This window comes from Coffea eugenioides, chromosome 7 (genome assembly GCF_003713205.1).
Source record: "Coffea eugenioides isolate CCC68of chromosome 7, Ceug_1.0, whole genome shotgun sequence".
Taxonomy (NCBI): domain Eukaryota; kingdom Viridiplantae; phylum Streptophyta; class Magnoliopsida; order Gentianales; family Rubiaceae; genus Coffea; species Coffea eugenioides.
This window is the reverse complement of record NC_040041.1, coordinates 7,938,935-7,963,275: the sequence shown is the minus strand read 5'-3', so window position 1 is coordinate 7,963,275 and position 24,341 is coordinate 7,938,935. Positions and strand designations below refer to the sequence as shown.

General features: G+C 37.0%; 1 protein-coding gene across 1 annotated transcript; it reads left to right on the top strand.

The window, feature by feature from the left end:
* Window positions 1-251: 251 nt before the first annotated feature.
* Window positions 252-23,318, top strand: LOC113778024 (kinesin-like protein KIN-14B). Its single transcript, XM_027323272.1, has 23 exons — window positions 252-633; window positions 3,708-3,831; window positions 3,973-4,059; window positions 4,524-4,694; window positions 4,779-4,885; window positions 5,198-5,329; window positions 5,414-5,592; window positions 6,766-6,927; window positions 7,439-7,530; window positions 9,268-9,419; window positions 9,752-9,925; window positions 13,947-14,093; window positions 14,445-14,633; window positions 15,297-15,368; window positions 15,729-15,781; window positions 15,900-16,119; window positions 17,289-17,480; window positions 17,588-17,803; window positions 19,248-19,595; window positions 20,272-20,370; window positions 21,639-21,779; window positions 21,934-22,092; window positions 22,654-23,318. Exons 1-23 carry the CDS (start codon window positions 430-432, stop codon window positions 23,107-23,109), a joined length of 3,876 nt encoding a protein of 1,291 aa, XP_027179073.1. The 5' UTR covers window positions 252-429; the 3' UTR covers window positions 23,110-23,318.
* Window positions 23,319-24,341: the final 1,023 nt, after the last annotated feature.

The following is a 24,341-nucleotide window of genomic DNA, read 5'->3' as shown; positions in this document are numbered from 1 at the left end:
TTATCCGAAGCGCTAAATTTTTTGTGACTACCAAAGCTTAAAAGTGTCCACTAAACAAATCACTCGACCTCCTCTTACGTGGTCGTTTTTTCACGCCCAGCCCAACAAAAATGCAAATTCCTTGAACTTCTTACGTCGTCGTTTTCAACGTCTTCCAAAACTAAAGGGGAAAAAAAAATAAAATGAAATGAAAAAGAGTTAAAAGCAATCGAAATTCACAAAGAGGGAATTCATTTGAGTGACCAGTAATACTCCACAAAAGCTAGAGAGAGAAACTGAGCAGTGCTGAGGGGGGGAGAGCAACAAAGAGAGAGAGGGAGAGAGAATTCCACATTCTCAATCTCTCATTATTGTTTCTTTTATTTAACTTCATTTGTGAATTTTTGATTCGCATTTGTAAATTATTGGTGTAAATTAGAACTGGATTGGATGGCGGAGCAGAAAGGAAGGTGGAACTGGGAGGTGACGGGGTTTGAGCCGCCGAGGAAGTCACCGGAGCGGGAGGATCATTATCAGAGACCTCCGCTGTTGGCTCGGAGGTACTCGATTTCTACGTCTTCATTTTCGACGCATTCTGAGCTCTCCAAGCATGCTCTCAGCTCCAAGCTTTTCAAACTGAAGGATAAAGTCGAGGTCTCACTTTTTTAGTTCAACTTTTTTTGTTTTCGGTTGTTTTTCACGTTCAATAATGGATGAAGATTATGCCAGTTTTAATGCTTTTATGACGATTTGCGGCAATGTACTTGGAAATTTGTGATTTTGTTGCTGTTTTTGTCCATCTAGTGAGTTGTTGTGTTGACAAATTAGTAGTTAACTCCGTTATGCTAGTAGTTATTTCTAGGAGTTCTTGTACCAAAGATGCGTTTTTTTTTTTTGGGCTAATTTGGAGGAGAAGTCGTTGAGAGTAGAGGTTTTCAGTTTGTAGCAAGAAATTGATTATCTTTTTGATAACAGTGAGGAAAATAAAACTTGTTAGTGGTGGTTTGATACTGAACAGTGTGTGGGCCTATAGGATTTGACAACGTTATTAGAATTCTTTCTTATTGAGATGAAGTGTAGGGTGACGATTATCCCAAACAGTGATGGGGCAACTGGGGAAGATTTTAGAGTTCTCTTTAAGGCGCCAAAATGACAAACTTTACCTGATTTTAGTTGTGAATTTTAGTTTCAGCATGGCTGCGGTAGGCAGCTGGAGATAGTTTAGATGCAAAGGGACTGAGGCAACTGCTTGTGAAATACTTTTACTGTTTTTGTTTCATGTAATTTTCATAGCAATGGCTGTAGCCCTGGTAGTCTTAGTAAAGAATTATAGTACCAGCAACCTTGTATAGCGATATTGCATTATCAAAACTGGCTGGAGATTGTATACTTGGGAATAGCAGTCACTGGGGAGTTGTAATTCTTTTTTTGCCTTATCTCTTTTGGCTTTCATTTAAAGCTTAAAGGTTGTTGTGAGCTGGGGGTATCCCATTTGTAGATAGTTGCTGCTGAATTTTGCAGGATTGGATGGTTGCCACCTCACTTCAATATGCGATTGTTCATGGTTAAGCCATGAGATGATCTTGGCGGTGGCATATACTTTTTCGGTTAGTTGAAAGGGCTGCAATGTTTTTAATAACCATTTCAAGAAAAAATTTGGTAAAAGTTGCTGTATGGTCAGAAGGCATTATTTTTCAATCTGGACATGAGTCAGATCTGGCAAAGTTCTACTTGAAATGTAATTGATCTTCATTGTGGTATTTGTTCCAGCAGCAATCTTTAATCTATTTCCTTGCTGGGTGACATAACACAGCCCATCTCTTATACTATAGAGAATCTGCACTCCAAATTAAATTGAATGGCCCACTCATTAGGAAGATTACAACTATATGGGTATTCCCTCTCTTTTAGATTTCTGGCGGGTGTTGGATATATCATATATGTAAAGAATCTAACCAAAGAAAGGGAGAGGGAAGAAATTACTAAAATGTACTGCAGTTCCTATAAGAAAAATACTTTATTAATAATAGAATTTGGTACTAAATTCTGAACTTCTTAAAGGGCAATGCTGTGTTGCAGGATTGACATTCTCTTCAATTTTTTTTTAGATATAGTTGAACATTCAAAGCTTGGCATGGTCAATATGGTGAAAAGCATGCATGGGTCCTTTCACAATAGAAATTTCTGTTCTAATTGATTTGCTGGAGTGATAGCTCAAGCAAGGATTGCAAATATCAGAAAACTCCAACAAGAAGAAATAGGAATACCTTTGCACTACTGTAGTTTCAGCTAAGTGATTCCATAATACATTCAGTCTAATATTCTTAAAGAATGGAAAGCCAAGATCACAGACAAGTCCATACCACTGATAATGAACCAGTAAACATTGGTTATTATTGCGTAATTTTGCAGTTGATACGATACACACTCCACTGATGCATTATTGAGAGATATAGATGTTCTCAGCCTAATAACTTTAGACAATTGTTGTTAGCCTTTTTGATTATTATGTCTCATCAACAGATTTTTTTTCCCTTTCTTCTTCTTGAACTTGAATGAGGCTAAACTATACCTTACACCATGAAAAGACTTGTAAAAAAGAATAGAAGGGTGTGGTGAAGGAGTTTGCCCATGGTGGAATAGATGAGTTTGTGACATTTCATTTACTTTTAATGCTTAAAATCTATAAGGTCATACATATCATCTCTATTTTACTGTGTCACACACAAAGATGAGAGAAGAGGTTATTGACCTGGAACAATAGTTTTTAATCATTTTTGTCCAACCCTAGTAGCTGTCGAGAAAATCAACTAAGTCTGTACATACTAGAGAAAATCAACTTCCTGTTGAGGAAGTTGAATATAAGTTGTTGGGCAGTAATGGTTGTGTTGGAAGTCAAATCATCTAACCTGCTATAAGCTTTTGATGACTTGTTTGCAGAAACAACAAATGGAGAATTTTTATGACTGGTGAGAAAGGAAATTCAAAGTAGGAAAATCATACTTTGTTTTTGTTCATAGAAAAACTGTAGCAAATTATAACAGAGAAATTCAGAACAAATTATAACACATTGCCAGGTAGGCATGAGTTATATGATTTTTTTTCTGTCAATTTGCCTTATCTAGTTCTCTATAATTGGAAATTTAGGCTATAATGGAAATATCTATTTCTTGCAATCTTTGCTTATTTTCCTTTCAGCAAAGAATTTTACTTTTTCTGTGGTTGCAAAAGAATAAAATAGTTTAGATCTGCTTTACAATGTAGACCATATTTGGAGCTTGGCAGAAGGAAAAATATAATTAGCTCTCTCCTTTGCAATATCAACTTTACCAATTGGAGTTTTAGTATGCATTCAGCTGGAGTTCGACTTGGCAAGACCTGTTAATATTAAGCCAGTAATTTATGGCATGCATTGATGTGGACTAGTACAGACATTCTAGTTTGTAATATTTTGGAATTCTGGTTTTTTCTCTTTGTTGGCATTCAAAACAGCATTAAAGACTCTAAGCTAATGCTAGTGTCTGTTACTGCAGTTGAGGAAGTAATATACCTTCTGTCAGGCTTGGAATTTAGTTAATGAAGTGCATGTTTGAAACAATTATTGGCCTATCTGTGATGTTCTAAAATCTTGCATTTCTGATTGTGTTGTTTCAGCTTGAATATGTTGTTGGCTTCTGCTAATATTCTAGTACTTTCTGTTGGCAATCTACATAAACATTTTTGAGCAGCATGTGAGAGAGGATTACATGGAGCTTAGACAAGAAGCCGTTGATCTTCAAGAGTACTCAAATGCAAAAATGGATCGCTTGATGCGATATCTAGGTGTACTTGCTGATAAAACTCGTAAACTAGGTAAATGGTTATTCATAGGCTTTGGCAGCTCTTGTTTCATCTGATTGCATATTTTCTACATCAGAGCTGTAGCTTATCCATTCTTGTTTGCCTGCATATCTTCGTGGGTGATTTGGTTTCTTAATCATGAATTATTTTCAGATCAGGCTGCGGTTGAAATGGAAGCTAGAATGTCTCCGCTGATATATGAGAAGAAAAAATTGTTTAATGACTTATTGACTGCTAAAGGTAGGATTTTGAGTGGCCTCTGGACTCCTTTTGTCACTGACGCCTATGCACAAAATCAGGGGAAGATGGGAGAAAATGATAAATACAGAGAGAGTGGCACAAACATGCACACGCGTGCACAAACAATTTCGTCCCCTGTGGGTACATATGAACAACAAAAAAAGCGAAAAATGGGAAAAAGACAGAAAATGAGAGAAGTGTTTTACTAAATTGATGTGAGATTTGGGCTGGATGTACTGTTTCAGGAAGCATTAAGGTATTTTGTCGTGCAAGACTCCTTTTTGAGATAGAGATAGACAGGCAAACAGAGAGAGAGAGAGAGAGAGAGAGAGAGAGAGATGTCATTATTCACAAACAATTCATTCCCTGTGGGCACACATGCACAAAAAATGGGAACAAGAAATATAATAGGACGAATATTTTACTAAATTGATGTGAGATTTAGGCTGGATGTACTGTTTCAGGAAGCATTAAGGTATTTTGTCGTGCAAGACCACTTTTTGAAGATGAAGGTCCATCAGTTGTTGAGTTTCCGGATGACTGTACTATTCGTGTCAATACTGGTGATGATAACGTCTCCAATCCAAAGAAGGATTTTGAGTTTGACAGGGTTTATGGTCCTCATGTTGCACAAGGTAGTGGACCTTATTACTAGCTTTTATTTGTTTTCGTCTAACACTCTCTGGAATGTTAAGTCACTGTGATGTTCCTTTCTGCAGCTGAACTTTTCGCTGATGTTCAGCCATTTGTGCAGTCAGCATTTGATGGGTATAATGTTTCTATATTTGCTTACGGACAAACGCAGTCAGGAAAGACACATACTATGGTCTCTCTCTCTCTCTCTCTCTCTGTGTAGGGTATTGCAGTTATGTCTCACCCTGTGTTTTTTTTTTTTTTTTTTAATCTCGGGTTAACGGGTTCTTCATCCATACATGGTACACATCATCATTAAATTGCTTTGACTTGTAAATAATTCTATAAGGACACTTTCTTGATTAAGCATACTGTTGTATGCTTATGTTGACCAAACATGACCGCATAAAGATGTTTGTAACCTGATGTTTTTGTGCTGAAAAGCACTACCTGGGGGGTTAATACTATGATGAACTGCTTTCTGATTGCAAGGTCTTGTCCGCAGGAAGGATCTAGCCATGATCGTGGCCTATATGCTCGATGCTTTGAGGAGCTGTTTGATTTATCCAACTCCGATACAACTTCTACCTCAAAATTTAATTTCTCTCTCACGGCTTTTGGGCTTTTCAATGAACAGGTTCCTTGACCATTCTGGATTGCTTATTTTAAATATTGACTTCTATTTAGCAATACTTGACATTCAGCAACCATTATTCTGTAGATTAGAGATTTGCTTTTGGAATCTCGGAGTGGTCTTCCAAAGATCCAGATGGGCTCCACAGATTATGTTGCTGAACTTGTGCAGGAAAAAGTTGAGAATCCAATTGATTTCACCCGAGTCCTCAAAGTGGCATTGCAGAACCGAGGAACCGATGTATTAAAGTTTAACGTCTCTCATCTGTATGGTCTAGCTTCAAATTTGTGATAGTTCTATTTCCCTACCAATGCATGCTCCTTTTATGGCTTGATTTTTTTACTCACCATGGTCTTCCCCTTGCTACCCTTTTTTTGGAAAAAGAAAAAAAAATCAAAGATCCTCTTGAATGATTTGTTAAAAGCCATCAATTCTCTTTTGGCATAAATTATGGAAATCCTGGAACGATTAGTGACCAATGATTAAATTTGCACTTTAAGACGCTTTTGCTATTGAAGGAACAGCACAAAATTGATACATTGGGTATTGTTGCTTGATTTCTATGTAATTCTTGACATCTGGTAGTTAGGGCAGGTCTAGGAGCCAAAACTCTCCACTTGTAAGTGGCTAGGGGTATGGGGGTGGTTGTTGGTCTCTGCATCAGGGCTGATTTTCCTCATTTTATCTGTATGTAGAAATATTTAACATTTAAGTTGTACAAGTAACGGTTTCACTCTATTTGTTGCATGTTTGTGTTAATATATGCTTGCTCGTTATTTTATGTTGTTTTTCATTTTGAGTTAAAAGTTTTTCAGTGCAAATTTGGCATTAGATCTTCAGAAATTTTTTTTTATATTTGACTCACATTTGGAAATATTAAATAATCATATCCAATATTCAAAACTGTGATGGTATCCAGCAACCAAAACTCAGGGGTCGTTGTCAACTCTGAGTGCTTTTTTTTTTCCCTTTGGGGGGGGGGGGGGGGTTGTCTAGGTGGTGTCACGCACTTTACTAGTAGGGAAAGGGATTCAAGAAGGCCCCCTGCCCATTATCATCCCTTCTGATGAGTAATTGGTCAGCAGCAATAACGTGTTACTCAACCAGGATTTGTTTATTTCTCCACTTAGACAGTACTTTTGGAATATGGTATGTTAGGGTCCAATTTCCTTCTACTGATAATCCTGAGGTATTTTGAACATTTTTTTTGATGTGTTGACTAAATCATTCCCTTTTTGCTTCTTAAGTAATGATTAAGTGTAGCACTCTTCGACTGGCCTGAAGAAACTTCTTGGACTTACAAAAAGCTGTCTTTCGATCCTTATGCAATTTTGTTGCTGTATTTGATGTATGAATTACGTGGGGCTTCAGGAAACATCTATGTTCAGTTGTATTCTACTGTCTAGCTTTCTCTTGAGAATTCTCATTTCCTTCCTCAGGGTCATCACTGTGCATATATATTATGACAACTTGATTACGGGTGAGAACTTATATAGCAAGCTTTCTCTTGTTGATTTGGCTGGAAGTGCAAGTTCCAATGTTGAAGATGATAGTGGAGAACGTGTGACAGACCTGCTGCATGCCATGAAATCACTCTCCGCGTATGTACTTCGTATATTTAGTTGCCTTGTTTTCAGCATAACCTCATTGTTTCAATTCTCCCTTGTGAAAGAACATCTAACGTGCAACCTTGCTGCTTATCAACTCTGCCATGTATGGATCAAACTAAAATCAATGTTTTACATTATACTTTCAAAATTTTGATGTCCTAAACTAATTCCTGCATTCACTATCTTTAGTTGTAACTAGCTCCTTCTCTCCTTCTTGTTGTTTGTATGTTGTCTGGTGAACAAGTACACATTTCATGGTAACTTAATTCTTAGGTTGAGTTCTTTTCTGTGTCTGCATGTATTGTTGGTCACTGGGTTAGGCAGGACTCTTGATAACTGGTGATTGTTCTGTTTGGTGCTTGAGATAACAAAGACTGTTGTTAGTTAGCGTATGTATTATTTCTTACAGAGCAGAGGGTTTATTGGTTGTTACCATAAACTTATTTTTTCTAGGAAAACTGACGCATTTCAGCTTTTCTTATGCTTGTCCTTGTTTGTGCAGTTTGGGAGATGTTTTGGCTTCTTTAACATCCAATAAGGAAACAGTTCCTTATGGAAATTCAGTGCTCACAAAATTACTTGCAGATTCACTAGGTATTTTTTCTCTTTTGTATAATACATTTGCTTGTAGCAAAGTCCTTATTTGGCACAACTGATAAGCCTGGGCTGGTAAACAGCTGTTCTAGTTGAATTTGGCAGGGTATAGATTGCATCTCAGAAAAAGTAAGCAGAATACAATCTATTCACTTATGAGCAAAATGAATGTTGTATTTGGATAACCTCCATGCCAATTCAAAACAACTAGCTTCTGACTTTACCAATGGCAAATGGTAATCTCTGTTGCCCACTTCTGCCATCTCCATTGACCTCTGCCACCAACCCCTAATTTTGATTTCCACTCCAGAAAAGGTCCATGAGGAGAAACTTACTCCAAAAGGCGTATCCGAAAGCAAGCATTCTCTTCATAATTCATATCATTCAATTAGAATTCTTTACAGGCATATAGGGTTCCTGCTGGAGACTAGAAGACACCAATTCTGAGAACTGTTTAATGACAACCTCATAAATGCCACACAACCTGCCTAAGCATACTTGGAGAACATAACTGCCCCCCAAATTGCATAACTTTTTGAAATCTCATCAAACACTTTGCTGGACTGTCTAAATTTCTGAAAGTTATTCAGAAGCATTGCCTAGGTGGAAGAGATGGGTAAACCAATAGTATTCATACAAGTCAATCAGAGAGATGGAGGGAGAAAGGGAGGATCTTGAAAGATATTCCTTGATCTTGAAAGATATTCCTTTATCTTGAATCATACAGGAAACATAAACTTGGACGGGAATTAACATGGTATACTGTGATATAACACTTGGATACTCCTGGGACACAGTATTGAGGTCAAGGATTATTGTCTGCTGTCAAACTGTTGAATAAGATATGATGATGACGATTTGTAAAAGGCATGAATGTTGTAGACGTGTTTTTTCACTACCATGGGGCTGGTAATTATCACATATATATACATGAATGAGTAGCACACCAAACCGCTTGCCATTCTGGAGCCTTCAAAAAGGAATAGTATTAAGAGGCTCATCTTAGGTGTAGAGGTTGTAGGACACTTATCAGAAGTACAAATATAGGCAGGAAACAGGAAGAGCTCATGAAGCAGAAAATGACATCTAAAGGTATATCTGAAGTGTGTATATGGAAAAACATTTCAGAATGAATGGAAGATTTGATCCAAGTGCTTTTGGGACTTCTACCATGACAAGCATTTAAGTGTCACTCCAGTGATTGTTTCAGAGTCAAGTAGAGCCTTTTGAGCAAAAATTGCACAAAATTGCCTAAGTTTGTACCACATCATAGCGGATAAAATAATCTGGAGAGTATCTTTTAATCATTGTTGTGGAACTAATTTGGTGAAGAATTCTCACTGCATGACAAAATTGCCTGATGGATTTGAATATATATTATCAATATTTTCTACTTTCTCTTTCTCATGATGGTTCTTCCTGGTTGTCCACAAGAGAACCAACATCACTATAAAGACACCTTTTTGTTTCTTTAACTTTTTTCCACCGATGTGTCTTGCACATCTTAATTATTCTGCTAATATTTGATAACCTTCTGAGTTACTCGACAATATGTATATCCAACATTTTGTTTGTGACTTTTTTTATTGGTAATTAATAATAATTTAGATACTTTGCACAATTGTACATTATAGTTAGCACTTTTGTTTACTGGGCTGCAACAATGAGTTTTTATCTGTCTGCCCATGAAATATCAATGTTAGACCAGCTCTAACTTATGTTATGCTGACAATCTAGGTGGAAGCTCGAAAAGCTTGGTAATTGTTAACGTCTCTCCAAATGCTGCAAATTTGACTGAGACACTATCATCCCTTAACTTTGCTGCCAGAGCCCGAAACTCTATTCTCAGCCTGGGAAATCGAGATACGATTAAGAAATGGAGGGATATTGTAAGACATCTTCAAATATTCTTTTGTTTTCTGAACTGACAAAGTGTTGCTTTTTAACATTGCTTTAACCGTTTGTTAGTCATCTTTGAAGATGGGAGAGGTAGAGAATGGGAAGGCCTGTAGTTAGATTTTCATCTGGTAACCCAACGGGGGAGGGGAGAAAGGGAAAAGGGAAAACCTTTCATGATACAAAGACAAGTTTGATCACTCCATGCCTAAACACAAGCATGACCATACCATGATCTAATAGTTGTGGTTTGTACAAGAACTGGTATCAGGATCACGATAATCCATATTTATACAGTTTCTTCTTCTGATCAATGTGCATGCAGGCAAATGATGCACGTAAAGAATTGTATGAAAAAGAGACGGAGATCAGCTACTTGAAGCAAGATGTTTTGGGACTTAAACAAGCTCTAAAACATGCAAATGATCAGTGCGTCCTTCTTTTTAATGAAGTTCAGAAAGCTTGGAAAGTTTCTTTTACACTTCAATCTGATTTAAAGGTTCGTTCTCATGCTTCCCCACATTTCTCCATTCTCTATTTAAGACTTCTCATTGCCATTTAGCAATAACTTTGGCTTATTGTACAAAATGAGCTATTTATAACTTTCTCCTTTTGGTGACTACTATCTGTAAAAGTGAAAGCACATAAAGGGACTGGTTGGAAGTTTGTGGTTTGTTTTGATGCAATCAAACTTATTAGGAAGAGCTAAATAACTTGGTAGGCGGAAATTGCATTTCCATGGCAAGGTGTTTTTGGTTTTTTGTCCTTAGCAAAAGCTCGTGTAACTCAAACACCAAAATACAACATGAAATCTTTTTCTTGCCAAAAGTCCTCAATCCTGTACACACTCTCAGAAACCGTATTTGGAAGAGTATTCAACCTGTTGAGAAATCATAAAAAATGTCAAATGCTAAAATGTGCAGTTTATCTCTTCAAATGTTAGCATCATTGCTGTTAGCATGTCTTATAGAGCTTCTCATCAACCTGATCTTTGAGGAACTCAAGTGTTTTTTACTTGTATAGTTGGTGGAATATTTGGTTTTTGGAAAATTTTGGCTCACATAGAAGGCTTTTATTCCTGCCAGTAGCATATTGCTAGAGCTTTTTTAAACAATATGGAGATTTAGTTGTCAGATGTCCATAGCTCTCTTATTTCATATTCCTTACTGAAGATAATCATTTTCTTTTTCAATATCATCACACAACTGAGATGTACCATTTCATTAGGGATTAAGCCTGCTTTGCATCAATACTGTGTCACTTTTAAAACTAAACCAATTTCTTGCTATTTGCCTCTTAAAGTGTACTTGCTTCCAAGTTGACCTGATTCATAAGATTTCTTGTATTTGGATTAATTGCTACACTTGATTGTAGAACTCATTCTAGGGAGAGACTTATATGTGGAAAGTGTGATGGACTAAATTTGATATTTTTGTACAGTTTTTTGGTTCATTTTGAATGATTTGTCCCACTTGATCTAAGTGGATATCGTATGTGCTGGTGTTATGCTGTCACTGATCAGGATTCATGGTCAGTGCAACAAAGATGCAGAGGAATTAGTCCAAGTTAATCTTTTCTTCTTTTTTTTCCAAAGAATAGGACCCAAAAAAAACAGTGCCACCTATATTCAGTTTTTTGTCTTTTTTTTGGTAAGCTTCCTTTTTTTCCATTGATCAGCAATAAAGAGTATACCCAGAAGGGGGAGTACCCCAATCAATACATCTAGTTCTTACCGGGAATACAATAACAAACCCAAACATATACAGTACCTACCTAGCTAACTGGAAAACATTAAAGTGAATCCCAAGTGCAGTACACAAGTCCACATTTGGCTGTATCCTTGCTACACGATTCCATCTGGCTGCTATACCTCTAATATCAGCAAGCACCTCATGAAACACATGCTCAGTAAGAACAAGCACATCCCTGAATACCTTTTTATTCCTCCACGTCAACAAATGATAGACTGTTGCTGCAAGTGCAGTAACACAAAACAAAAAGAGTTTGCTGAGCAATGCTGCATGAACTATGCTAACTCTTCTCTCCAATGAGCTGCAATCCTATAAAGCAAACAGCTTTTTTGAACACATTCCCATACTGCATAAATATCGACATAGAAAAATAAATGATCTGTATTTTCAGGAGCAGACCCACACAAAACACACCTAACATCCACTTCAATACCCCAAGAGAGAAGTCTATCCTTTATGTTTATTCTTCTTTTACATGTCAACCATAGAATAAAGGAGAGCCTAGGCACATGCTTTTCCCCCACACCAAACTAAACCAAGGGACAGCAGGACCAAGAGGATCAAGAGTTTTTTTTTCTTTTTTGGAAATTTTTTTGCTCATATGGACGGCTATTATTCCTGTCAGTTGCATATCGCCAGAGCTTTTTAAACAAGATGGAGATTTACCACTCATTTGGTCACTACTAAGGAATGACAATGACAATCATTATGGAAGACACCCTCAATTACAATGGGTTTGTGAAGATTCCTTTTGATGGAATCTTGTGTTTGGTGGCAATGATTTTTTGCATAAGAAAAGGAAATTATTGTCCTTTTCTTTCTTTTTCTTCATCTCCAGCCCATTTGACCACCACCATTTTTTTTCTCTGTTTTTGCTTCTTGCATGCTGCTGACCGATCTCCCAATCTTTGTTGTTCATTTTCCTGTTCTTGTTCCTTTTCTGTCTTCTTCTTTCCTTGTTTTTTGTGGTCCTCTTCATCCCTTTGCCCTTGCCACCTCCGCCTCTCCGACCTCTCATTGTCTTCAACACTGCTAGATACAATGATCTCTGGTATTACACAACAATCCAACAAACTTTAAATTCAAAATTGTTACTAAAAAATAAAAAAATCTCATCAGACCAAAACTTCTTCTGAGAGAGAAAAGGGGGAGAAATTGTATGGTATAGAGAGGGAGAAAGAAGGCAGGAGAGAGAGATTAGGATGAAACAAAAGGGGGGAGGCAAGATAGGAGAAGTTGGAGATTAGATGCTGCTGTTCGTCCTCTTCCTTCCCTATTTTTTAGTTTGTTTTTGTTTTTATCTTGATTGTTAATGGGAGTGAAAGTGCCCAAATAAGTGGATAATGAGTATTGGGTAATGAAAGACCTAAAGTGGGTAATGAAAAAACCCATAGCGGTGTACCAAACACCATCAATGCCAATCATTACCCTCTCATTCCCATTGAAAGGTGCTAAACCCCCCAACCAAATGGGTGGTTAGTCGTCAGATGTCCATGGCTGTCTTATTTCATATTCCTTATTGAAGATAATAACTTTCTTCTTCAATGTCATGTCACAAATAAGATGTACTGTTTAAGTAGGAATTAGTCCTGCTTTGTGTCAATACTTATGCCACTTTTAAAACTTAGCGCCCTAATTGCTGCTATTTGCCTCTCGAATTATACTAGGTTCCAAGTTGACCCGATTCATAAGATTTCTTGTATTTGGATAAAATTGCTACACCTGATTGTATAACTCATTCTGGGGAGACTTAGATGTGAAATATGCAATGGTAAAATGACTAAGTTCAAGACTCTTGTTCAGTTTTTTGGTTCATTTTGAATGATTTGTCCCGCTTGATCAAAGTGGATATGATATATGCTGGTGATATGTTGTTATGAATCAGGATTTATGGCCAGTGCAACAAAATTGCAGAGGAATCAGTCCAAGTTAATACTTTGCTTTTTTCAAAGAATATGACAAACAGAAAAATGCCACCTGTTACTCCCCAGGGGGGTGGGGGTTCTGGCAGGGAGCCTTACCTGTTCTTAACAAATCGAATGAGAAGTTACAAGGTGGGGACGAAGGGCCTAACCTCCTAAAATATGCTCCAATTTTAACATAGTAACAACCATTGCCTTCGCCTAATTGGTCCGTTGAACTCCTTTGGGAGCTGCAGATATCTTTAAAAACTACTGTTTGCTCAAAACTGTGAACCAGTTCTTCAAGAAAATCAGCTGCTGTTCTAGCTTTCTGAAATGTTTATGCAACACGTCCTAATTGATCTTGCAATATAAAAGAATGATCTTGATTCACTTATGTTTATCCTAATAAAACAGGAAAGGTAGTCATGTAATCTGTTGCATTATGTTAACTCATATTCATATAGAGTTTACATTTATGGGCATAGGAGATTTGTATCTGTTACAATAATTTAACATCTGGTCGGAAAGTGGTTAGGGTTGGCCATGGGAGATTTGTATCTGTTACAATAATTTAACACCCGCTAGGAAAGTGGTTAAGGTTGGCCATGCGATGGTGCTCTTCTTCTTTTGTTCTAAATACAATGACTTCTTAGAAGTTTATGATTTCCTTTTCCAATGTGATGTTTTCAGCCTGTTAATTCTGTTGAAATGACCGATATGAGTTCATTTAGTGGTGTGGGAAGTATCTTTCTTAATTATGTACTTTTTAAGTTCCATTATGAACTATTCTTACTAGCTTTTTTTTTTTTGTTCCATGCCAAAAAATTCTTTCACTGAACTGCTTCATTTTTCCTATTTCTTGCAGTCAGAGAATATTATGCTTGCTGATAAGCACAGAATAGAGAAAGAGCAAAATACCCAGCTTAGGAATCAAGTTTCTCACTTGTTAGAGTTGGAGCAAGATCAGAAGTTACAGATAGAGGAACGGGATTCTACCATTCAAAATTTACAGGTCGATGGATTAGTCCCGTTTAAATTTCCTCTTTCCCTCAAGGCAGTTGCTTTTCACCTGGAATTTGCCTTCAATTTACATGGATTATGGCCGACCAGAATGCTTTGTTTTTTGCCTAGTTCTTTATGATTTGGCATCTTAGTTGAAACAGGGGCTCTACGGTTTCTTAATTTTTCAGTAACTCTGTGTCAATGATATGTTTTTGCCTCATAGCCAAGTCTGCTTATTTCTGATATTCTGACTCCAGTTATGCATAGACTGGTTAATCATCTGATTTCATGCATACAGAAGCTATACAAATATTGGATGCTGCTGATTTTGCTCTGTCTTTCTTGTAATTGATTGTTTTAGGCCAAAATAAAGAGCATTGAGTCACAGCTGAATGAAGCACTCCATAACCGTGAGGCTAGGCCAACAAATGGTGCAGAATCAAAGTCCAACATGCAAACAAGTCCCCAAATGACTGGAGAGAATATGGATTCTGCAGCTGTTACTAAAAGACTTGAAGAGGAACTTCTGAAACGGGATGCACTTATTGAGGTATTTCATACTTTTCAAATCTGTAGAGCTGATGTAGTTTGTTCCATTTGCTTTGGCATGGTAATCATTTTAAGGCTTATTTTTATCAAGTCACACGAAATGGGGTCGAGATTGGGAACTTAAATTTGTTTCAATATGAACTTTGTGTGCGAACATAGGGAAGTTAAATACAAAATGTAGTTCCATGGCTAAATACTTCTGAGCTGTGTGCTAGTCAAAATGTCCAAAATGGTCTAGCATATTGAAACTTTATATTGGCTAACAGATAGCCATCAATGTAGGACCTGTCTGCTGCTCTAGCTCTTAGGAAAGAGATGCCTCCAAAACGGGGAAAAGTGGAAGTATGCTGAATGTTGAGTGATGGTGAAAAGAAAAATACAGAAATAGGTAATAGTGAGATGCATGGTTAATAGAAAGCTACAGAAGTCTAGGTTAATACTGAGATGCAAAAGAATAAATATGAGAAATTGAGTTTGAGTGTCATAGAATGTATTCTGGAAGTTTGAATTTTGTCTCCTTGTGCTGTTATTGACACGATTTATTTATTGCCTCTGGACATTTGACACAATTTGGTTTATACTTATTTCTTGTTTCGAATGAGTGATCCTCTTTCTTGTTGAAATCACGTCACCTGCATATTGGTTAAATTCTCTGGTTTTGCAGAGGTTGCATGAAGAAAATGAGAGACTTTTTGACAGATTGACTGAAAAATCGACTTCAGCTGGTTCACTGCAGGTACTGATTCATCTTGCAATTTAAGTTGAATTTTCCATCCTTTAATTTGTTATTTTGGGGGTGGACTTCTATGACTGAATTTTTTTAGCTTGAATTCCTGCTTCTTGATACCGAGATGGATTTTTGTAGTCATTGGCTGATCATCAAACTAGCTGTTATTAATTTATGTTAGTTTTGAGCTTTAAATGGGACAGCTATTTTGAATGGCTGAATGCTGCCCCTTTCAGAAATGGAAGTAATCTTAGCTGCCTGACATGCTATATCCTATTCACTGAAAAATATTTGGACCTCTGGACATCTAGTGTTTGCTACTCTTGACGCCAGAAAATCTTACCTCACCTCATTGTCCATCTTTGTTAGGTTTCAAGCCCATCCCCTGGAGGACAAGAGGTTACATCTCGTGACATGGCAAGGTACTTGTCTGAAACTGGTTTTCAGAGTTATTATGTAATTGACTAAGCATTTTTTGTAACTAAGCTTGTTGATTCTTGTCATTTTAAAAATTTTAACTTTTCCTAAATTTTCCTGCAGAAATGATAATAATAATGTTAAAGGGCGATCTGTAGCTGTTCCTTCACCTTTGGCCTCAGATAAGACTGAAGGCACAGTTGCTTTGGTTAAATCAGGTGTTGAGAAAGTAAAGACCACGCCAGCTGGTGAATATCTTACTTCTGCTTTGAACGATTTTGATCCTGAACAGTATGACAGTCTAGCTGCAATTTCAGATGGCGCAAATAAACTTTTGATGCTGGTAAGATACAAATCATTTTGCCATGACTGCTGTCTGAAGTGGACTATGGAGTTGGAGGATCTTTTACATTCAAGATGATTACTTAATTGTCATTGTTGTGATTACTTTCTATTGATTCAAAACCAGTCAGGCAATTGTATTGTTCCGGCAGCTATCTTTTGGGTGTTGTAAAATGTGTTATTAATCCTAACAAAAATGCTAAAACCTGGGCAAGCATTTTTAGTAAAAAGAAGAAAGTATTTGATATGCAGTGTTGTTGATATGTGACTATAATAAGTTTTAAATCAAGTATCTTACTAAATACTCAACCAATCATTCCTGGGCCTATTGGGTCTAAATACAGAAGGATGCCTCAGAGAATGCATTACTATTAAGTTATAATAGGAGAGGAGGCAAATCATGAATTTTGTTTAAATTCTTTGGTTCTGCTGGCTTGGAATGAGTTGTGTTAAGAGAAGCCTTGTTCGAGATTGTTGGGACGATGCAGAAAAAATGGGAAGTTGCTGGAAGGGTGTCCTGTATCTGGTCTCTTGCTGTGTTCATCTTCATACACTCTTGTCTGTCTCTGTAGCTTTTGTTGAATGCTTATGAAAGGAGTATAACATTGTTTTGCTTTGTGGTCATGAATACAAATTATTTTTCTATGAGCATGCCTGTGACTTGAAAGATGTGTGTATTCCCCTGCTTCGTTAGGTTTAGTGTTTAGACACTTCACTATTTCTGTGTCTTTGCACATCTGAGGCGCTTGATGCTGGTCGTCAACATTTAGTAGTGTGCCTTAGCTTTGGATTGGCTATGATAAGCTATCAAGTTAAAAGTTTTTATCTGTTAGCTGAATTGAGAAGTATAATATTAACCATGCAGATGCTGAAGCTGATATTGTTGCGACTTTATATGCATTCTTTGAGCGTGAATTAGAACTGAGTGCATTGAGAAGCTTTTTGATGCATTGATTGCTCCTTGATTCTCTTTTTGGATATCTTATTGCATGTTTTCCTTTCTGAACCCAATCTTGATGATGCAACTCAGTTATTGTAATTATTGTACTGTGGTTTAACTCTCCCATGATGTTGAAAACTTTCCTCGGGTTAGTTATAATTTGCTGAATTGTTGTTTGTTTCCAGTATTTTTCTTTATCTGCGCTAATGACTATACGTTCAACATTGCAGGTTTTGGCTGCTGTCATTAAAGCTGGCGCTTCTAGGGAGCATGAAATACTGGCAGAAATACGAGATGCTGTTTTTGGTTTTATTCGTAAAATGGAGCCAAAAAGGGTGATGGACACCATGCTGGTTTCTCGGGTTAGAATTCTGTATATCAGATCTCTGCTTGCTAGGTCACCTGAGCTGCAGTCTATCAAGGTATTCAAGAATTTTGCCTTCACCTTTCAGAATTCTTACACAAATGTGCTAGAATCTGCATTTTTTTTGAAGGTTTTTCCTGTCTAATTGTACCAAACTGGTGTTAGGTTCCACCAGTTGAGCGATTTCTGGAGAAAGCAAATAGTGGAAGAAGCAGAAGTTCTAGTCGTGGTAGCAGCCCTGGAAGATCTCCCGTCCGATATGATTCTGGTTCGAGGAATGCTCTTGTAGAGGATCAAATTCAAGGGTTTAAAGTAAATATTAAGCCAGAAAAGAAGTCAAAATTGTCATCAGTAGTTTTGAAGATACGCGGTATTGATCAGGTGAATACTATCTGTTTTTTTTTTGGGTGTTTCTGCTTTTTACTTTGTTCTTAATTATGATCAATTTTGATTCCAACTTTTAGTTTTCCTTGTCCAGAAGGGGTAGTAGGATGTCGGGTTTGGCCTGTAAGTTATACAGCATAATGGTGCCATTATGCATAAAACCTATGCCTGTGTTTGGGTAGGAGATTATTTTGAAAAAATTATTTGGAATAACAGTGTAGCACTTTTTGTGATGTGATGTATGTGAGGTAAAAAGGTGTTTGGAAATTGTGTTTATGATGCAAGCTACATAACACTTGAATTATTTTTTTTTTTGGCAAATTATGCTAGCCAAACGGATGATTGTGTTGGGTGAATTGTGACCTTGCACGATGGTGTCGGGTGAGCAACAGCCGCTTCGTTACAGTACTTACTTATGGGCTAACAGGTCACACTTTGGCCAAGTATCCTACAAAGAGACTCCCAAGAGCCAGAAGTATTAAAGGAATGGCCATAGGAATGGGCGCATCATGACATCATAAGATGTCTCGCCTGAATGAATTAGTTGGTACTAGAAATGTTAGAAAAAGTGAATGAAAAGAGTAATAAGAAGTAAAAGGGACAGAGACACTTCCCAACCAGAAAGCAAAGTTCCCACTGATGGTATACTTTTATGTGAGGTAAAAAGGTGTTTGTAAATTGTGTTTATGATGCAAGCTGCATAACACTTGAATGATTATTATTTTTTTTTGGCAAATTATGCTAACCAAACGGATCCAGTGTGAATGCTTTGTTAACATGATGTATACTTGGTTTATGTTTCCACTAGATCTGACAATTTTAGTTGGTGTAAGTTCAAATCAGAATTCCATCTGGCACTGTTATACATCCTCTTCTTTTGATTTTGGTAATGGTGCTTGGCAATCTTGTCAAGTCTGTCTTGCTTTTCTTTTCTAATTGGAACTGTCATTGCCAATTAACCTGTTGGCTTGGTGAAATGATGCATAAACACCTACAGATACCAATTGCACATCCCTTGGGACATGGTGTGTCGATATCTCTTCTCGTGGAATAGGTGATATGCTTCCTGACCATTGGTGGCCAAATCTGCCATCAAGTAGGACCCACATGATTAATTTTGCCATCATTTATTATACTTTGTAGACATTAAAGGCCTCATCAAAAGGTTATACTGTCTTTGCTACTGTCCATAAATTGCTAATAAATAGAAATTTGGTGCTGCAACTGATAACAAGACATCATAGAGCTAACCTCTCTTACAAAGATAAATATAATCCTGATTTCCATCAAATGGGGGCTCTAAAGGTTGTTCTCCCGGTGCACCTTTTACATAGGCTATGCATTCTTTATGCTATTTAATTGTTATGTTTTTGCTTATGAACACATTTCAGATTCAGCTATTTGCTTATGATCCATGGGCTTGATTGACATAATTGTGCAGGAAACATGGAGACAACATGTAACTGGTGGAAAGCTGAGAGAAATAACTGAAGAAGCCAAAAGTTTTGCTGTTGGAAATAGGGCTCTTGCAGCGCTTTTTGTTCATACTCCAGCTGGTGAGTTACAGCGTCAGATCCGGAATTGGCTAGCTGAAAACTTTGATTTTCTCTCTGTGACTGATGATACGGTTGGAGGAGCAACTGGTCAGCTAGAGCTTCTTTCTACTGCAATAATGGATGGTTGGATGGCTGGACTTGGTGCTGCTCAACCTCCTAGTACTGATGCTCTGGGGCAGCTCTTATCTGAGTATGCAAAACGAGTTTATAATTCTCAACTGCAGCATTTGAAGGTGTGTATTGAGCAATTTTCTTTGTGTCAAGTCTATTACCACTAGTTGCTTGCATTCGAACTCATGAGAGTTATGGTTACTCTTATGATTCACCGCTAATTAGTATCATCCCTGCACTTTCTTTTGGTTTTTGAGAGTTATGATTACTCTTATGATCCACTGCTAATTTGTATAATCCCTGCACTTTCTTTTGGTTTTCCTCCCCATTTCTGAAGTACTTTTCAGAATCCCAATGACAAATTAATGGACTAAAAGCGATGACCTAACTGCATGAGTAATTTTCCATTTCCATTAGTTCTTCTCGCCATATAAGTTTGTGACTTGCATGAGCAAATGCTCTTTTCAAAGTTACCAGTTCTGTGCCATGGACAAAGCTGGATTATGTTTTTACCACTATTCTGCCTATGGTAGCCAACCAATCTCTTGGTCAGCTCAGCTGTGTCAGTTCCATTCCTTGGCTTGTAAAATTTTTCCATCATAGTCTATGATGAGAAATTTCCTGTTTTCTCTTGTGGATGCACCTTTTAATGGGGTTGCTGCTGTTGATTGGCAGCTAAGAGTGTTGTTGTTGTTTTTTTTTTTTTGTTAATAAATTCCAGTAGAGCAGAATAAGACCATGTTGCATCTCTTCTAAAATATTCTTGGTACTTGCTTATGTAACTTTGATCCTTGCCAGGATATTGCTGGTACCTTGGCAACTGAAATAGCAGAGGACTCTGCTCAAGTAGCTAAATTGCGATCAGCCCTAGAGTCCGTTGATCACAAGAGAAGAAAGGTAGCAGAAATTCAAGTTCTGTAATATATATATATATATATATATATATATATATATATATAAAACCTTACTGAACTACTTAGCTAGTGTTCAGTGATTAGAAGCATTTGTTTATCAATAAATTTTGAGAGTAAAAGTTGTACTTATCCCATGAATTTTCGGCTAGATCTATACCAATTTTGACTATTTTATGGCAATTTCGAAGGTGAGTTAACAGAAGGTGGGTCTGTATTTAAAAATGACAATTTCTGGGGAAAATCTTATAGAAAATTAAAAATTCTGAGGTTTTTTTTTCCTTATTTTTTCTCCTATTGCAAATAAGTAGATAAACTCTAAAGTCAATTTCTAAAATCTATGGCACCTCTGCAGACTGCAGTTCATTGTCAAGTTTATACAAATCTTAACTGGCTCGTAGTTGTAAAGGATGCTAATAATCTTCCCAATCACAATTTTGGCTGAATTTACAAGCTATATGTAATTGTCCTGTGTTACAGTGCTTAATTTTCAGTTCCTAAGAACCTAATTGCTCAAAAGTGATGTTTCTGAAACTTATTTTTCTTGTTCATATCATGGGTAGTATAGTCATTTCATTATTGTTTATGGTATCTTCATTTCATATTCTTGTTTTTTCCCGCATATAATCAGTTAGCCATAGATTTTATCCTGCAGATTGTTTACTGCACTAAAAGAGTTAGGCCCATCTAATGCAATGTTTTGAATTTGTAGGATATTGAGGTTTTACAGTCTCTGGTTCTGATATAAATTGTGCTAGTATAATGTTATTTCATTTCCAAATTACGTGAACATTGTTGGAAAAGAGGGAAATTTAAATTGAAAAATTGATAGCTTTTATGTCCCAAGCACCACCTGTTGAGGAAATGTGGAAGTGTTAGGCCCATTTCAGAGTGCAATGTTTTGTTGAAGAGAATATAGAAATTCATGGTGCCCCAACTTAATTCTCGCTGCCCGTGTCCGTCAAATTACTTGTCAGCATTTAGTCATGCTAGGTTTGTCTTTCTATTGTGTTCATCTATAACATGGAGTATTTGGATGTTTCTTGATGTACAAAATCAACATTGAAATTAGAGGACATTCCTGTTGACCAGAAGATTATCCATCTTGCTTTCTGATGGGTAGTTTCTACATATCAAGCTATTGATTGAAGATTCTTTTTTACATGATCATATCAGCCTTTTGATTTATAAATTTGGTTCCCAGAGAAACTTCCTTTGTCATCTAAAATCTAAGTGACTTGTTTCATTTGCTAGATTTTGCAACAAATGAGAAGTGACATAGCATTGGTGACTCTAGGGGACAGTGGTTCACCCATCAGGAATCCTTCAACTGCAGCTGAGGATGCACGACTAGCTTCTTTAGTTTCCCTTGATGGCATACTGAAGCAAGTGAAGGTTCTTAAATTCTTTCTGCCTCTCTCTCTCTCTCTCACACACACACACACGTGTAACAGATTCAGACAGGCATGTGCCTCCAGTATTTAGTGATGAAAGGCGAGGTTGCAGTGAATGAATGAGGTTGCAAGACTAACAGGCTGTGTTTTCACAGGATATAATGAGGCAGTCTTCAGCAGGAAAACTGAGTAAGAGTAAGAAGAGATCGATGCTTTCATCTTTGGATGAACTTGCAGATCGAATGCCTTCTCTACTTGATATTGATCATCCTTGTGCGCGAAAACACATTACAGAGGCTCGTAAAGCTGTAGAGGTGCGGTAAAATTATATCTTTCTAGTTACTTCTGGAAGCCCAGCCTTTGAATTCTGTGGTTTGTAAATCATGCCGTGAGGGAACATGTGAATTTTTGATGTGTAGCTTTAAGTAGTTTGGAAGATGTCTTTGCGAGTATTTCTGTTCAAATTCAAACCTCAGTTGGTCTGCAGTTACTCAGCTACAATAATTACTTCTTGTCAACCTGATTTTGATGTTAGATTAAAGTCTCTCTCAAACCCCCCAAACCTCTACCACACAAAAAAAAAAAAAAAAAAGAAAAAAGAAAAAATCTGTCTGCTGCTTCCATACATGCATGTGTATGCATGTTTTTCTGTTTTATTTGGGACTGAAGATTTCTTTTGGTTTGGTTTTTCTTTTGATGTTGATATTTGGTTAGAAAAACCGCTTGTTACATTTGTCTGAGAGTGCCGAATTAACTTGATAGCACTCGTTTTCAAGTTTTGTTGGGATTTCATCCTTGATCAGAAGTTGAAGTTTGGGGTAAATGCTTTTTGTCATGCGATTTTTGTCTATATGTTTCTTTTGTTTCATCGACAGTGCGTTGCTGAGGAGGATGACCAGCTTCATCATGCGGCAAATGCTTCAAAACTTTCAGCAGACATGGGGTCTGCTGTTGAAACAGATGTGGGACAGTGGAATGTTTTGCAGTTCAACACAGGCTCAACAACCCCATTCATCATAAAGTGTGGAGCTAACTCGAGTTCTGAATTGGTGGTTAAAGCTGATTCCCGGGTTCAAGAACCCAAGGGCAGCGAGATAGTTAGAGTTGTTCCAAGACCAACTGTTTTAGAGAACATGAGCTTGGAGGAAATGAAAGAGTTATTCGCTCAACTTCCCGAGTCTCTGAGCTTGCTTGCTCTTGCTAGGACAGCGGATGGTACTCGAGCTCGGTATTCTAGATTGTACAGGACTTTAGCTATGAAGGTTCCAGCTTTGAGGGACCTAGTAAACGAACTGGAGAAAGGGGGAGTGCTGAAGGATGTAAAGTCCTGATTATCTTTGTGCTGCTGTCTTTCACTACTGTAAAATGATTCTGAAGTTTGAATTTTGAGTGGTATTTATTGGATGACGTCATTTAAGCCGGTGTTTTTGGTCTATGGTGTGCGGCTTATTTGCATTGATGGTAAGTTGATGGATGTTAAGCCAATTTTGTGATTTACATTATTGTAAATAAGTATTTTATCTGCTACATTTTCAAGTTATTTTCCTCATTTTTTGGTTCCCTATGTCGTGCGAATCACTTAATAGTTAGTTGATAATCCTGCCCGTGTTTGCCACTCCCTCTAACAAAAATGTCTTCTACGTCTCCTGGATCCAGACAATAATATGTTTCCTTTAGCCTGCTGTCGAGGAAGCAGCATAAGCAAGAACATTTTTCAAGAAACAAAATGATAATTCACAAGGTTATGAACCAATACTTCTAATGACTAATTTGATTACCCCGCAGTTGAGCCTAATCTGCCCGCCTTCCCCCGTGAGTGGGGCTGAGGCTGGCCATCTTTACCATAGCACACGCGAAATCATTCAAGAGCGTCAGAGCTTATGGTAGTAATGAAAATATGAAACTTTTGCAAACACTTAACAGTAGTAATGAAAAAAAGGTCAGGATGGATTGTCGTAGTAGAAAAAATATTTTAAAAGGTGTGATTTGGGTAACATCTTGAAATAAATTTTGGTAATAAAAAAAAAAGAGAGAGAGTTATTATGGTGAAAAATATGCTTGGAGACTATTATCTTAAATGATTCTCAGTCATCTCATTGATTTTGGGGACAATACTAAGAAGGCACAAAAATGCTTTGCTGATCAAAGGCTTTGTTCTAAATAACACAGGCTTAGGGGTTTCCTGCTCTTCAAGCATAAGTAGTCCTTCCTCATCTGATGATATAATTAAATAGTTTCAAAATTATTAAAACCAATAAACCGCAAAATTCATAAATTTAAGAACATTTATAGACATGATCTTCCACATTTTAAAGATATTTAATCAAGTTAAGTACTTCTTGTCACATAGATGGAATTGATTTTTAGTTCACGCAATTACCTAAACAAACTCACAAAACCCTAAAATCTAATGGTCAACAGCTATTTGATTACAACCATAATGTTTAAGTATTTCCGAAACTTAGCAATTGAGTGATTAAAATTTTCGACTACATGCCTAATTAAAAATGTTCTGTCCAAACAAAACAAGTACACTTTATTTCCTAGACTATTCAGCTTTTGG